The 16,093-nt window shown below is 32.2% G+C and overlaps 1 protein-coding gene across 16 annotated transcripts in view; it reads right to left on the bottom strand.

The window, feature by feature from the left end:
- The window catches only part of LOC107447641 (neurogenic locus Notch protein-like), an 80,790-nt gene extending 65,189 nt beyond the window's left edge, over nucleotides 1-15,601 (bottom strand). For all 16 annotated transcript variants that reach the window (XM_071184797.1, XM_071184798.1, XM_071184800.1 and 13 more), the window contains exons 1-5: nucleotides 15,483-15,601; nucleotides 6,138-6,254; nucleotides 2,274-2,411; nucleotides 353-499; nucleotides 44-190 (exon numbers count right to left, since the gene is read on the bottom strand). In XM_071184797.1, coding sequence (XP_071040898.1) covers nucleotides 44-190; nucleotides 353-499; nucleotides 2,274-2,411; nucleotides 6,138-6,254; nucleotides 15,483-15,570 — 637 coding nt within the window. In that variant the 5' untranslated portion in view covers nucleotides 15,571-15,601. The remainder of the gene's footprint in view (nucleotides 1-43; nucleotides 191-352; nucleotides 500-2,273; nucleotides 2,412-6,137; nucleotides 6,255-15,482) is intronic.
- Between the last annotated feature and the right edge of the window lie 492 nt (nucleotides 15,602-16,093).

The following is a 16,093-nucleotide window of genomic DNA, read 5'->3' on the forward strand; positions in this document are numbered from 1 at the left end:
ACTACTAAAAATATTAATGTCGTTAAGAAACAGTAAAACTTACCAATGCATTTTTCTTTCTCCATTTTGTACCCAGGGAGACAGTCGCACGAGTATTTGGAGGCATCTAGTTTGTCATTATTGCAAGTAAAGAATTCTCCTTTCTTTTGACACGCCTCTTTCCCTCCGTTGTCCTCGCATCCAGTTTTAACTGAAATACAATAAAAAATTTTATTTGTGATATGGGAAATAGTTGTAAACATTTTTTGTAAGAAATATGAATTGACATTTTTTTCTTTCCTGTATTAATAAAGTTACTCTTTTCTCCCTACTACTAAAAATATTAATGTCGTTAAGAAACAGTGAAACTTACCAATGCATTTTTCTTTCTCCATTTTGTACCCAGGGAGGCAGTCGCACGTGTAATTGGAGGCATTTAGTTCGTCATTATTGCAAGTAAAGAATTCTCCTTTCTTTTTACACGCCTCTTTCCCTCCGTAGTCCTCGCATCCAGTTTTAACTGAAATATGATAAAATAATTTAAATTGTATCATTTGGAATAGGTGTAAATTAATTTTAAGAATAAAAGCACCTTATTGATAATTTTGTCTTTTTGCATATACTTTAGATACATTTCAGCTTTGAAACTAATATTTTTTCACTTTCTCATTTTAATTTGTTTCTAAGCATACTGCATCAAAATTTCATGTGTTTTTGTTGATTATTCCAGTAAATAATCACGGAAATACCTTAAACTGCTTAAATGTGTCATTTTGAAGCTCTTAGGAAAAGCGTTTTATTTTTAAAATTTTAAGCTCGTTTTTGATTTGGAAGAACTTCAAACCCTCTGAAAAGGATTGATTTGTATAACCAAGATTATGGTCCTCCATATTGAAAATAATTTTACGCTTAAGTGTCTGTTATAGTATATTTTATCTTCGATTTGGAGGAGCTTAGTTACACTCTTATTGAATTACAAATTTGTTATTGCATCTGAAAGAAACCGTATTGTTATATTATATTGACCAAAAATTATCTGCTGGTAAATAGCCATTACATATAAATCAAAACACAATTTATCTATGAAGAACAATAATCGTAACATTAACTTCATTATGTGCATTACGTTAAAATAAACGTTATTTTCGAACTGTTATCTTTATTTGTGTAAGTTGAAAACTGCCCCAACTGAATGACTTTTCCTCGAAAATAATGTGCTCCATGTGTGGGACTACACCTAAACTCTAATTTCAGCGAGACTACTGATTATTTTTTTTATATCAGTTAACCTTGCAGACGAATTTTTTTCGTTCAAAGAAATTCTTAGATAAATCTGATGGTACATCTGAACACGGTAAATCTTCCGCATATTTTGAGAGTCACTTCGTCATGATATTTAACTTTTGTACTAAAAAATGGAAACAAGTCACTTACTCTATAGGTAGAAAAGAAAAAGACTTCGATAATTCTAAATAGTATTCACGTGAATACGTTTGTAGACGACATCACAATGTAGAAGCCAAGTACTGTCAATTACAACAATCAAAATAAACGTCAGACAAGATGATGAAGAATTATGCTGTACTATGCGAAACTTATAAATGGCTCTCTCTTATTTTACAACGTTTATGATTTTGCATTATGTATCTTTCGTCACTCTAATTGTGCGTTGCGCGTACATTCTTGTGCTCTTTGAAGAGCTTTAAATTACTGTTTTGTACATCAGATACCCTTTAATTCATAAATTTTAGCCTGTAAAGTAGAAGAAACATACAGTATAACATCACAGAGAACAGAATAAAACTGTTGATTATTATGAGAATAACTAGAAATCAATTTATCAATGTTTTGCTGTCATTTTCATTTCACGAGAATATACTGTAATACGTCAGAGTTAATATCTTACTAATGATGGAACATTTAAAACCTGTTGAGTTCTAATGCATTTTTTATATTCGTATCTTTAGTTAATTTTTGTTAGACTTGCGCTCCCGCGTCAGAATTATCTGTCATACGGTATAATACTAAATTGTCATATTGTCATTGCATCTTAGTCAATGTGTAAATATAATTTTTTATTTGTGCTTTTCGTGATTTAATTTTTTTCGCTATTTGTTATAATGAATTTTAAAAATCTTTTTCTTTTGAGACCATGAGAATCATGTAGAAGGAAATTTACAATAAAATGACGGTTAAGTGCTGACAAGAGAGTGAAATTTAAGAATTAATATAATATATTAATTCAAAATTTAGGAACAATATTTTTTTATTTAATATTAAATATATGCTGTTACCTATGCAGTTGCTACTTTCTAATTTATATCCAGGTTCACAGATGCAACTGTAGTTAGATTTATCTTGTTCCTTATTAACGCATGTCCAGTGTTTTCCTTTTGCTGCACATATCTTGCTACCTTCTATTTCTTCGCATCCTATATTTCAAGGGGAAAATAAATAAGTTTATATGTGATTCTTGAACTCTCAAGTGTATGAATTGTTTTTTTAAAAATACTTTTTTTGAAATTGTTAGTTTTATCATATATAATCTGCATAGCATTGTCTATCTTTAAACAAAGTTTGGTTAGGTTCTTTGCATATTTGAAGCAATCGATTATATTATATTATATAATACACTATAATACTATATTATATAATACACATAGCAATCAATAAGGTAATAAAAAATAGACTCGTTAGTTATAATACGTTATACTCGATAAATATTTTTTTAAAGTTATTGTTTCAGATAATTTAACCCACGCACTAAAATATATTTTAAAGGGTGAATTAGTAACAGGGACAAAGGTGACAAATTCTTAATATATAGTATTGTGACCAAACCTAGTTATTACTGATAACCTCATTATGTTTTTTTTATCAAATTATAAATTAATTATAATGTATTTTTAGCTTCGATTTTAACCGGATACAAAATTGTTTCTCTTTTAGTCTAAGAATTTACCATATTTCACCCACATGGGTAGGATGAGGAATTATTTGAACCTTCCACTCCTATTTCTTTCACCGCGTAACATTCTAGGGGATAATTTAAAAATATTTATAGTGAAGAGCTTCAGTGATTAGTTAACTGTGAGAGAGGCAACATTTTTCTGACGAATTGAAAAAAATATATACAAAATGTAGGTACAGTATTATATGTATTTTTAAAAACCGTAATTTTAAACAACACACAAAAATATACTATGCCTTTTTGACATGCTTTGTAATTACATTGAAAATTTATTTTATCGAGGAGAAAGGAACAGGGGAAAACGTATTTTTTTTTACTTTAACATTTGGAAACAAATAATACGCACAATATTTTAACAATCTTTGTCATTGCTCCGAAAATTTTCTCTATCAAAAGTGAACTTTTACTCATTCAAATTGGATTACTTGTTTTAATAATTATGCTGTAAAACACTTATTTCCTTCAAAAAAACTTAAAATGATGCTTTTGAAAAATTATCATAACCCTTCGTTACAAAATAAATTCTAAAAGTGCAGTAAGTATAAATGCCACTTTTTCAAGTAAATATCCCATTGTAACTATTAGCCAATAAGGATGCTACACCAGAGAAATGGCACGTCAATCAGGGGAAATTTTAATATAAAATAAAGCATGTTGTGATTTATAAATTATTAAATTTTCAACACATTCATGTAAATTAAGTAGCTGTTGCGACACCTATAATGCTCATATAAATAGAGGTTCCACAGAAACTTTCTCAAACTCAATTGGCAGTTGAACATTATTTCGAGTTTTAAAAAAAATTGTGAATCCTCCTGTAAGAAGAAAATATGTCTACCATCACGTCTTTGACTTTGATAAGGATTTGTATGTTTAATTTTATTATTTGTATGTTTAAATGACCCACTTAGTTCATTTTTTAGTTACTATAGTATGAATTATTTTTTGTGTATTAAAGCTTCAATGTTGAGAGCAGGTTATTATACAACTGAGTCTAGTAATTTTTTAAGTTTAATGTGCAAAATGAGTAATTTCCTATTGTACTTTACTTGAGAAGCATTATTTAAACAAATATGCCACTTCATTGAGTTATTTTCACGAAATTGTATTTTTTAGTTATTTGTCGCCTATTCGTCATTGATTGTCTATACTTGTAGTCTAAACTAGAACACAATATCGAAGATAATTTTCGATGACTTGCAATCATTTTGGTAAAGAAGGGCCTATTTGAAACTGTGATGGCAAGTTAATTACACTTACTGAACATGAAGCAAATTTATTGATAGACACTAAAATGAAATACAGAGGCTATCTTAATGCTAGGGAAGTTTATGAAGCAACATGCGCGACAGAATTTGATAAATCGGAAACATTTATTGATCGTTGGTGTCCCTTAGCTTATAAAATTTACAAGTTTTGAGATAAAAGATTATGTATTTGGTGAGAATGCTTTGTCGAAAAACACGTTGCTGCCTTATCGTAAAATTCAACTTCCCGTTTTTAATGGGGCTATCAGAAACTGCGTATGTGCTTGGGAACTACTTTAAAAAATGACTTAACTCTCGATTTGGATAATTATAATACATTTTTCTCTCAATCATAAGCCTTAATTAAAGGAAGCATTGCTGATGAGTTGATTAAAACTTTTCCACAGTGTAGAGATGAAATGCACGTATGCAAAAATTAGAGAATATCAGTAGATTTGGAAGAGAGGGGCTATTGATTCAAGTTTACGTGAGTGATATGCTTTATCTTTCCCTGGAAAAAGATTGCAATCGTGCAAGCGTTGGAGACCTTAGACGCAACTACAGATTATGTATCAATGTTGTTCAACATGATCATGAGTAAAAAGGAATCTGTGAAAGTCCATGCTAATAATTTGCATTTTCATAATAAAATATTTTATGTTGCATAAAATTTTATTGTCTTGTTGTTTAAAAATCAGGTATTTTAGGCTTTTAATTTGAGATTTAATTATAAAATAGATTACTTCTAAAAGCATGAGCACATTAAGTTAATTATACTCACTAATTTTATTAAATTTAGTTCAGATAATTGGCAAAGTCTTGAAATTTTTTATCAGATAATGTACTTATCCATTAAATCAAATAGTTAATAAATAAACAAATGATCATTAATCTAATAGTTATTATCATAATATAAACAACTCTTACAGATTTAACTCAAACCGAAATAAATACGTTCTATGCTCATATTAATAGCTAAAATATGATTCGAGATTTTAAAAAAATGCAAATGCCCAGCGCGTCACATTTATGCTTTAAAAGCATATTTTGATAGCAAAAATCTAGTAAATGAAACTATTTTTTTTCATTCGCTGAATAGTTAGTCCACTGAAAAATTTCATAAATCATCGTAAAAGTTTTATACAAAGAAGTTCATTTATAGTCTTATATTAAAAAACCGAACGCATTTGCTCAGGTATAACAGAAAAGTTTTAATGAAATGAACATGCTTTCGGACTATCATTCATGCACAAACTCTGCAATTTTGTTCACATTTTTATGTCCTGAATAGATGTAAGAATAAAAGAAAGCAAACTAAAAATTTAAAGTTGGAGGCAGAGGAAAAAAAAAGAAATAAGCCCAGGTCTTAATCAAAAGGACATCATTTTGAAATATTATTTATCGTATTTCAACGGAAGTAAGCCTATATGCCTATAAGCAGCTGCCTGTTTTTCTGATAATTCTTCCTCAGACATTTTCTGGTTGTACCGGTACTCAGCCTGCCGGTACTTTTTACTGTAAAATCCATTTTTACCGAAACATGTTATGAGACAAAAATTCTGATAAGTCACACTTTTACCGTAGTAATTAAAGTACAATCATTGACTCACTTTAATAAATTATGGACTGAGATTAAATTTTCAATTGTAAATATATGCATTTTATGGTTCAAAGACCTATAGTGTCGTAACTTTATACAGTATTGGGATTCGTAATTAATTACTGTCTATTTTGAGAACGCTGTTGCCAAAAAGATAATTTTTGCTTAAAATAAACCAATTCTTATTGCTTGTAATTCCCTGATATTATATATATATATATATATATATATATATANAAAAAATATATATATATGTATATATATAAAGAGAGAGAGACAGTTAGCAGGACACCCTGTTTCAGTGTTCTTGAAAATAGAAAGTTATAAAATTAATTTTCACCTTTCCGACATTTTGAGTCTGAGAAACCCGGAGGACAAGTACATTTGTATCCTCCGCTCACTGTTGTGTCGCAAGTTCCACCATTTCTACAGATTCCTTGATTCTTATAACATATGTCTGAAAACAAAAATATCTGACTTAATGAAATCTAGAGAAAAAAAAGTTACATAAAAATATCGAATATAACAAGATAGAAGAAAAAATTCACTGTATTTGAACAAAAGCAATTCCATAAAAACTAGCAAGTAACAAAATTTTCATTCATCTTATTTAAAGAAGTTTAAGTAGATACCTGCAAATGACGTCAGCCTGTGTATTAACGTTTTGCGCATGCTCAGAGATATGTAAACAGAATATCCCCTAGATCAGATTGTAATTTTATAAAATCCCCTATAAGATATGTCTTATGATGTTTTGCTTAGATTGTGTTAATATGAAACTTAAAAAAATTAAAATTTTATGCTGTAAAATTAATGTATCAATAATGTAATCAAAAAGGAAATGTTATTTATTAACGAAATCGAAATCAGTTGGGTAAAATAACAGTTCGTAATAAAAATTATTTTAGAAAGCATAGCATTTTAAGCATAGATCATTCTCTATAAATAAATCCAAACCAGTGGGTTCGTTAATATGGAACTCATATATGACAAATAAGAAATCTAAATAAGAAATGCTTGATAAATAAATTTAATTTATGATAAAATAAATGTATGCTTGTTTTTATTACTTAATTTTTCCACCTCTCTAATTTTAACTTCTGGTTTTAAAACTTAAGACGAATAATCGCATGTAATAAAATAATGAAACATTTTTATTAATCAATTGTACTAAAAGTTTGAGAAAATTTTTTCTTCTTTTATGCATGAAACTTTTTTAGTTTTGATTGAAAACTACTCGAAATAAATGTCATTTTTTCTCTGTCATTTTACTAATTCTTTCACGTTAAAGAAAACAAATGAACGGTATACGTGACAGGCATATTTTAAGCAGCTAAATCATGAAACAGTTATTGATTAAGAGAAGACAACGATTTATAAGGTTTTTAAACATGATTAACATTTTTAATTCCAGACATAAATACTTGTTTGAAATGTTGTAAATTTTTAAAATTGCTAATAAGAATTTTAATAATAAGTAAACCTTTTTAGTAAGCAAAGATAAAGTTTTATAAGCATTGCACACTACTATTAAAAATTTCATTTCAATATTTTTCCGGAATGTACATCTTTAAATATTCTATCATGCATTTTTCTTTTAACTGTCAACAATGAATAATATCTAGGAATCAAAATAATTAATGGTCTTGGTGTTAAATGACATATATATATATATATATATATATATGACATATATATGACATATATATGTAATATATACCCATTGCAAAGTTAAAAGTANATATATATATATATATATATATATATATACCGTTTGTGCATACATATCGAGTTTAATATTATATTATAAATTAATTCAGTTTGACGCACTACACGTTTCATTTTTAAATCTCCAGAGAAACTGATTTGAAATATTTAGATCTTGAGTAATTGGGAAGAAGATCCCAATTTGATTTACACATCAGCTCGCGTTTCAATTTTGAAAGTTAATTATGCTCAAGTTAGAACCTGATCACTTTCCACGGCAGAAATGAGTTTTAACTGCCATTTAATGTAATTACACTACCCAAAAGGGGTGTTTTACTAATTATCAAATTCATTTGTAAAAATAGTTCAATAGTGAAAAAATTGACTCTGCAATCTCTCAAATTTCTCCAAGCAACTAAAGAGCGTACACATTCTGAAATTTTACTTATAAATATAATGAGAAGCAATTATATCGAAACAAGAATGAGCAAACAAATAATGAGGAAAAATTATAAGAGAGAAAGATGATGGATTCGTTTATTAATGAAATGAGCTCTCGTTAACTTTAGATGGAATTTCTTTTCAAGGAGCACTTGTAATACTCACGTGATTAATAACTTTAACTTTTCACTCAAACCTTACTATTAACTTTAAAATTTAATGCCGTGCTCTTAATTGTAACAAAACACATCATACATAAGGTGTTTTTTTATACCAAATTATAGACTTAGTTTTTTAAATGATAAAACTTTAAGTTTTTTTGTTCAATTGAAAAATTTTTATACAAATAATTTTATTGTAACAGAAATTCTCTTGGATAATATTACGCTGTTTATTTTTTAATTAAATGGAAGAAGCTACTACGCCAGTCAATTTCAAATTTCAAAATGATATCATTAACCTTACTCAGCCTTTTATCATTAACCTTACTCAGATTTAGCTTCTAAAATTTCTTTTTTCAATGTATCTATAAAAAGTGGAATAGTTGAAACATAAACTAGCCTCAGTCTATCTTTAAATCTTTAAATTTGTTTTTTAAAGACAAGGTCGTTTATTATAAGCGTGTTATAGTGTTCACTCAATTCAGTTGAAATAACGTATACATATTACACGTTTTAATAACACAGGTCTGCGATGAAAAAAATACGAGGGGTCTGATAGCTGAACTTAATGTATTTTTTTGTGCTGAAATGGAAAATAATGATGAAAAATGTCCATCACATCACGTTTTTTAGAAAAATTCAATTTTATTGGAATTTTTATGAACATTTACCATAAAAAAATTTTCATTTTTGAATTTCTTCCTTTTTTGATGGACCAGCATTCTACTTTGGTCAAATCTACAAAAGTACCCCTCTATCACTACTTCCTGTCACCGTTCCTCTCTCTGTAACAATTTCTCTATACCAATAGCGTCGGGAGAATCCTTATCTATGTCCGCTGACCTCTCAGAAGCACTAGCAAGCGTTATAGGGAGACATTTTAAAGTTTGCTTTTTTCTGTGCGTTTCGTGAAACATGGCTTTGAGTTCAAGACATTTTGAAAATTTCCCAGATGACTTTTGTTATACATGCAGTGAATATAGTGTAGTTAAAAATCATATGAGGAGCATTACAGACTATGTAAGACAACTTTATCTCGCTTATTTCGACTTGAAACTCGGAGATCAGGACAAATTTTGGGCACCTCATAAAGTTTGTGTGCAGTGTCTCAATGATCTACGCTTATGACATCAAGGAAAGAAGGCTGCTTTACGATTTGGAATTCCTATGACGTGGAGAGAGCCCCAAAACCACTTTGATGATTGTTATTTTTGTTCCTGCCGTGTTCGTGGGTATAACCGAAAAAATCAAAGACTAAACCTGGCTCTCGTCCTGAACAAAATCGAATATATCGACCCCAGTTTGAGCACTTGCGGTGATTTGAAAGTTATCTCCATGCTTCTTGGTTAAGAAGAGGGATTTATAAAGTACCCATGTTTCATTTTGTTAGTGGGACAGCCGTGACAAGACTCAACATTACGTCAAGAAAGAATGGCCGAAAAGACAAAATCTTGACCCAGGCACCAAGAACGTTATTCGAAACAGCTTAGTTGGTCCGAAAAAAATATTGTTGCTTCCGCTACATATAAAATTAGGTGTAATAAAGCAGTCTGTCAAGGCTGTTCCAAAAGATAGCAATTGTTTCAAATACCTGTGCAAAAAGTTTCCAGGTTTTTCCCAAGCTAAGTTGAAAGAAGGAATATTTGTTAGTCCAGATATCATGAAGGATAAAGAATTTAAGACTAACATGACAGAAATGGAAAATGAAGTTTGGGTTGCTTTTAAAGATGTCGTCAATAAATTTCTGGGTAACTACAAGGATCATGATTATAAGGAAATTGTAATGAAAATGCTGGACAAATTTAAAACGTTGGGTTGCTCCATGAGTGTAAAAATGCATTTCCTTCACTCACATGTGAACTTTTTCCCTGAAAATTTAGGAGCAGTTAGCGAAGAACAAGGGGACAGGTTCCATCAAGATATCAGAGATATTTAGCATAAATATCAAGGAAGATGGGACAAGAACATGTTCACTGACTACTGTTGGATGATAGCTCGGGATAAACCTGAGATTAAGCATGAAAGGAGATCATCAAAAATAAGTTTCCGAGGAAAATGAGTATATACATAAATAGAAACTTTTCTCTTTTGTTTTTTGCTTGTTTTGCTTTTTGTTTCAAACTTTCAGATACACCTACACAATATTTGTTATTCTTGGTTAATCGTCAATTTTACGTAAATTATCTCAATAAGAACAAATTAAAATGGTATGTTGGTGATTTTCTTCTAGAAACTGATGTAAAATGTTACACAAAGAACTCATTATTTTCTCTTGACCAGAGGTGACTTCTGCTGTCTGGTAACAGTATTTTTTATTCATTTTAACCTATAAAATATCAGTTGATAGCTCAAAAATCAACTTTCTTTCACAAGATTAAATTTTACATAGATCAAAATGAATGAAGAGAAGAGTTACCGGATAATACATACAAAATTATTTTAGAGAATTCCTTTCCAAATAGGATTTTAGTAAAAACATTAATATCGATTTTATAAAAAATCCTGATGTGATTGGGGAAAATGAAGGTCATTCTCAAAATCAGCACATCAAATAACATATAAATCAACAATAACTTCTCTTGTATTTTTCAAAAAGTTCAATTTCGCAGGCTTGTGTAATTTATCCCTAAAAATTCTTCGGCTGACCGAATGATCCAGATTTGAATTTAAAAGATTTTCAAGTGTGTGCACGATATGAGCTTCAGTTGATTATTATGTTTGTGGTCCCCATAGAAACCGGTTTCTCCAATGGATTGTAGGCGCAATGGAAAGGTATTGGTATAGTGTATTTGACCATCTATGCTTCCTTTGTTAACAAAACGATGTTTTCTGCTGAGTAAGGAATTACCTCCTTCCACGACAACTGCCACCAAATGCACCAGCTTATTTCATGGTTACTGACAGTACATTACGAATAGTTTTAGAAAAAAAAACTAAAGCAACATATTTGATAAAATAAGTTGATATAGCCAAGCCAGTCGTCAACTTATCAAACTGTTTGATGGCAACCTTTCATTGGCAAATAGCTTTTAGTTAAATAAATTTAAAAATGAAGATGAACCAGTGATGGGAACAACTTGTTTACTGAATTAGAAAGCTAGTTACTTGACTAGCACAGGGCTAAACGACATCCTGTCAGTCGAAAAAAAACATGTCTTGCAAAGTGTTTCATCACCTCTAACAGCTGCACAACTCTCGCATCGGTGTTTCATTCTGTTTACCAAGGTCCTTCTCAATCCCTGAGGCAACCGCACTTACTTTTTCATCAAGGCGCCCTTGAGTTCATAGGTTGTCTTTTGAGCTGTCTTTCGAGCTGCAATCAAGCGTCCAAGGGCATCCCATACTTACTAGATAGTATTAAGATTAGAGGACACTGCAAACGACTCCAACCGTTGAATATCCTCCGATTGGAGATATTCATATACCAACTGAGCCCTGTGTGGACGAGCGTTACCGTTCATAGAAATGAAATTTGGCCCATATAATTAGGCCCGATGAAAAGTCTCACATGGGCTGCAAGAACCACGCCCTCTATCAAACTAAGGAAGGTCGGTATGCACATCCGCCTCGATGCTTGCTCTAACCATACGATCACCTCGAGTATAAGCGGTCCTTTCTGATATTGTTAGAGGGCCGATATTGACTAGTGGTATCTCTCCAGATGAGAACATATCTCGAGGTGCTGACCAGACTGATTCACGCATCATCACTGAAGGGAAAACACTCCCCAATCACCCTTTGTGCAAGACAGGTGTTCTAGTCATGAAACTAGACAATCCTTTTCGTGGTTTATGGTGAAAGTTTTTAGTGGATGTAGACTGCTGGTTTATAGGTAGGATATACACTACTGGGCTTCTGGATTGCATGCCAGCAGCATTAAGTCTCTGGGCTACTGTTTTCCGTGAAATGGATGTCTCGGTTGCAATATATTAGCTGCGTGACAGTTTAGTAGCTGTTATAGACTTTTCCTTTTTGGCAAAAATCTTAGAAAATGGTTTTCAGCCATCTTTCTTTCCCTATTGCGGCCTTTACCAAGACCATGAACTTATGATCCTATCTCTGTGAATTGTCTCCATAGCGTGGACACTACATTTCTTGGAATCCCGAGGACCCTACAACAGGAAGCATGTAATTGATCCGCCTCGAGCCTTTTAACTAACTACCCTCTTGTGACATCGTCTCAATGACAACCAATTATATTAACGAAGGAGTAAGCAAAGAAATTTAAAAAAACAAAACAAAGATTCGGCTAAGCTGTTTTAAAACATAGAGAGGTGACAGTGCAAAGCTTGGAGAGCCTTTTTTGCGTATAGGCCAGGGATGGGCAAACTACGGCCCGTGGGCCTACTGTGGCCCTCTGGAAGATTTTATCCGGCCCGCGGATAGAATTTTTATTTGCCGATCAGTGGCAAATATAAACAATATGCATCCATTTTCTTGTCGATTATGTTTAAAATTATTTCTGTTTTTCCTTTTTCAACAAAGTACTGATGAAGTTTTTGCTTTCTCTATTTTTGTTCTACAAAACATAAATTGATGGAAATAGTTAGCTCAGACAGCTTCAATTGGTAAAATGTTGAAAGCAAAAGTTCTTTATAGAATAGCCGTAGATTGGCTCCAACTAGCGCTTGTCTCTCTCGAGGAGCTGACTTATGGAATCTAATATAGGTAAATTGCACTTCACATTTGGCAGACTGCGCATTTTACGCTCCAAAGAGCGGACAATCTAACAATCAACTGAAGCAGTCGTTTCTAAATATTCTAAAGTTTTACAAATCATTACCAAAAGCTAGTTTCCGAAATTTAATATTTCATGCTCAGAAAATCAGTGCATGTTTGCTTAATCTTATACACTATCTGGCCATTAATGACCGGACACCTCTCATTTCGGATACATGAGGTGCTAGTATCAAGTCAGTAGGGCGTAGGGCCGCTACGCGCCCGAATCACAGCTTTAACCCTTCTAGGAAGGCTATCCACTAGATGTTGGTACACGGCGGCAGGTATTGCCCGCCATTCCTCCTGTAACATGGCGAAGAGTTGAGTGGTGGTTTTGGGGCGTTATAGTCTGGCCCTCAACCGGCGCTCCAACTCATCCCAGAGATGCTCAATTGGATTGATATCGGGACTTTGGGATGGCCAGTCAAGTTCTTGCACCCCCATTTCATCAAACCAGTCCGTGATGGCATGTGCTTTATGAATGGCAGCGTTATTGTGTTGAAACACAAACGGGCCATTACCGAACTGTTGCCACAGGGTGGGAAGCGCCGAATTGTCCAGGATGTCTCTATATCCTTCTGCGTTCAGGGTTCCACGCACTAACACCAAGGGTTCAAGGCCAAACCATGAGAAACAGGACCACACCATAATTCGTCCACCGCCGAACTTCACAGTGGTGACAATGCACTCCTGTAGGTACCGCTCTCCGGGCATTCGCCAGGTCCACACCCGTCCATCAGAGTGCCACAACATGTAGCGTGACTCATCACTCCACATGACGCTTTTCCATTGCTCTACTGTCCACTGGCGACGTGATCTGCAACACTGAAATCGGTGGCGGGCGTTTGATGGAGAGATGTTTGACTTATGTGCTGCTGCTCGTCCATGGAATCCTTGCGCAATCAGCTCCCGACGAATGGTACGTGTACTGGCAACACTGCCAGATGCAGCCCGGATGCTGGTAGCGACAGTGTTCAACAACATTTGTCAGTTTGCCTTCACAACACGTCGAAGAGATCGTCGATCCCTGTCGGACATTATTTTGGGCTTGCCGGGTCGGGACTGCGGTTTTATCACTCCCTCTCGTTCCCATTTCAACACGACGTCACCAACTGTTGACCGATGTATCTGAAACTTGTCGGAGATTGCACGTATTGAATGACCAAATCAGTGGGAGCCTATGATCATGTCCTTATCCGCCTCATTCAGCTCTCGCCGTCCACTCATTTTCACTGTTAACGCTCACATGGCCGTTGCCTGCTTGCGAATGGTCTTTCCCCCACCACAGGTTGCGTATTTATTCCGCCAGGACGAGTCCACCTGCCTTTCAAGGGGTGTCCGGTCATTAATGGCTAGATAGTGTATATGTGAGCAAGAGTTTTCAACTATGAACCTTAGAAAAAATCATTTCAGAAGTAGACTAACAGCAAAGCATTTAGCCTTGTTCCTTAAAATAAGCACATCTCACTTCCAACCTTAATGTAAGGAACTTTTAAAAATGAAATCGCAATTTCCTTCATCTCACTAAATATTTCAATTAAAACTTGTATATCACCTTTTTTTCTTATATTCTGAAGCTTTTACTTGGCCCACCAAACATTTTTTTTCTTCATTTTTGGCCCCTCGACCAAAAAAGTTTGCCCATCTCTGGTATAGGCACTACTTAATTTGATTTTATTTTTTTAAAAAAGTTGTTCCTCCGTTTAATTGCTTCATCAGTGAATACAAAGAAGTGTGTGTTTGTCTTTTAACTCCAGAATCGATTGTATCAGCATCATGAAATTTGAAGAAAATTGACCGGAAATTACATTTCGATCGTCTTAGAAATCATTTAATTTAAAAATTTTAATCTTCTGATTAAAAATATATATTGTTATAGATTTAATTATAAACGGTTCTTTCTTTCAAATCTTCTTAAGATAATATTAGTTACGTTTGCTAGCTTATATCTTTAATTAATTAAAAGGAAATTTATCTTATTTTATTCAAAATTTAAATTTTTTTCAAATTTGGTGATTCTGTGCTACAGATTGATGATGTGAAAGCCTGAATGTTCATTAAAGTCGCATTCGAACTGGATGATTTGAGTATCTTGACCAATGTTACTTTATCTAGCACATTTTCAGTCAATTAACTGGGGAGAGGGTATTTCGACGGTTCCGTTTTTTCAGTTCTGAGTATTTGATATGAAAATAAATATTGCAGGAAAAGGCTGCTTAAAGTAAATCCCGCGATTCAGATTAACACTATTGCGTACTCTCTACCACCTATTTCCACTTCTTGTTTACAATATAGTACGGACGTAAAATAGTTTCATAAGAAAGTAGATACTTATATTACTAAAAAGTACCATTGAAGGATGATAATCTTTATCATTTGAGAAAGATAATATAAATATAGAGTTAAGTTTAAATCAAGTGTTTTGAGAAATTGACATTCAATTTAAGATATGTGGAATTTTACCAATGAATATCAGTTTTAACATAGAATGTCTGAATAATCCGGTGTTGCATGAAAATATTTTTTGTATAGCATGCTTATTGTGGAATTGAATGGGCAAAGATAATTAAAACGTCAAATAGATATTTAGTTGGGTTTAGGCAATATTAAAGTCATTTTAAAAATTTTTATTATCGTAAAATAAATTGAATTCATACCATCTTTATCACAATTTTTTCCAGCGAATCCTGTAGTACATTTGCACTCGTAAGATTTGTCTACATTTTTACACTCGGCGCCATTCATACACGGATTAGAAGAACAAGGAGTTTTCGTACTATCTAAAAAATAAACACTATGAATTAAAAACAGGGTAATAAATAAACAGTGTAATATTTGTTTTACTGTTTATTATTTTTAATGTGGAATTTAATAAAATTCAATAAATGAATATGTAACAACTCTTGGTCTAATCATAGGATATTTTTAGTAAAAAGGATTGGTGGGATGCTGAAAAAACGGATTCAGTGACAAAACTAGCTCAATATCATTAATTTTTTCAAATAAGGTTTTTACAAATTGTCGATTGCTTTGAAGTATCTGTACTTATTAACTATTATTTAAGTTTTTTTCACGGAGTAAGCTTCTGATTCTTTATTTATTTATATGTTTTATTTCAATTATACGTTTATAATAAATAGAATAATCTTGAAGAATAAAAACAAGTTTATGAAAAAAAAATAATAATAATTCTACATACATTTATTTTCTTGAAAAAAAAAACATTTAAAAATATGAAAAAAAATTGTAAACACACTCTTTGTTACAT

Source organism: Parasteatoda tepidariorum, chromosome 9, assembly GCF_043381705.1.
Source record: "Parasteatoda tepidariorum isolate YZ-2023 chromosome 9, CAS_Ptep_4.0, whole genome shotgun sequence".
In the NCBI taxonomy this organism is placed as follows: Eukaryota; Metazoa; Arthropoda; class Arachnida; order Araneae; family Theridiidae; genus Parasteatoda; species Parasteatoda tepidariorum.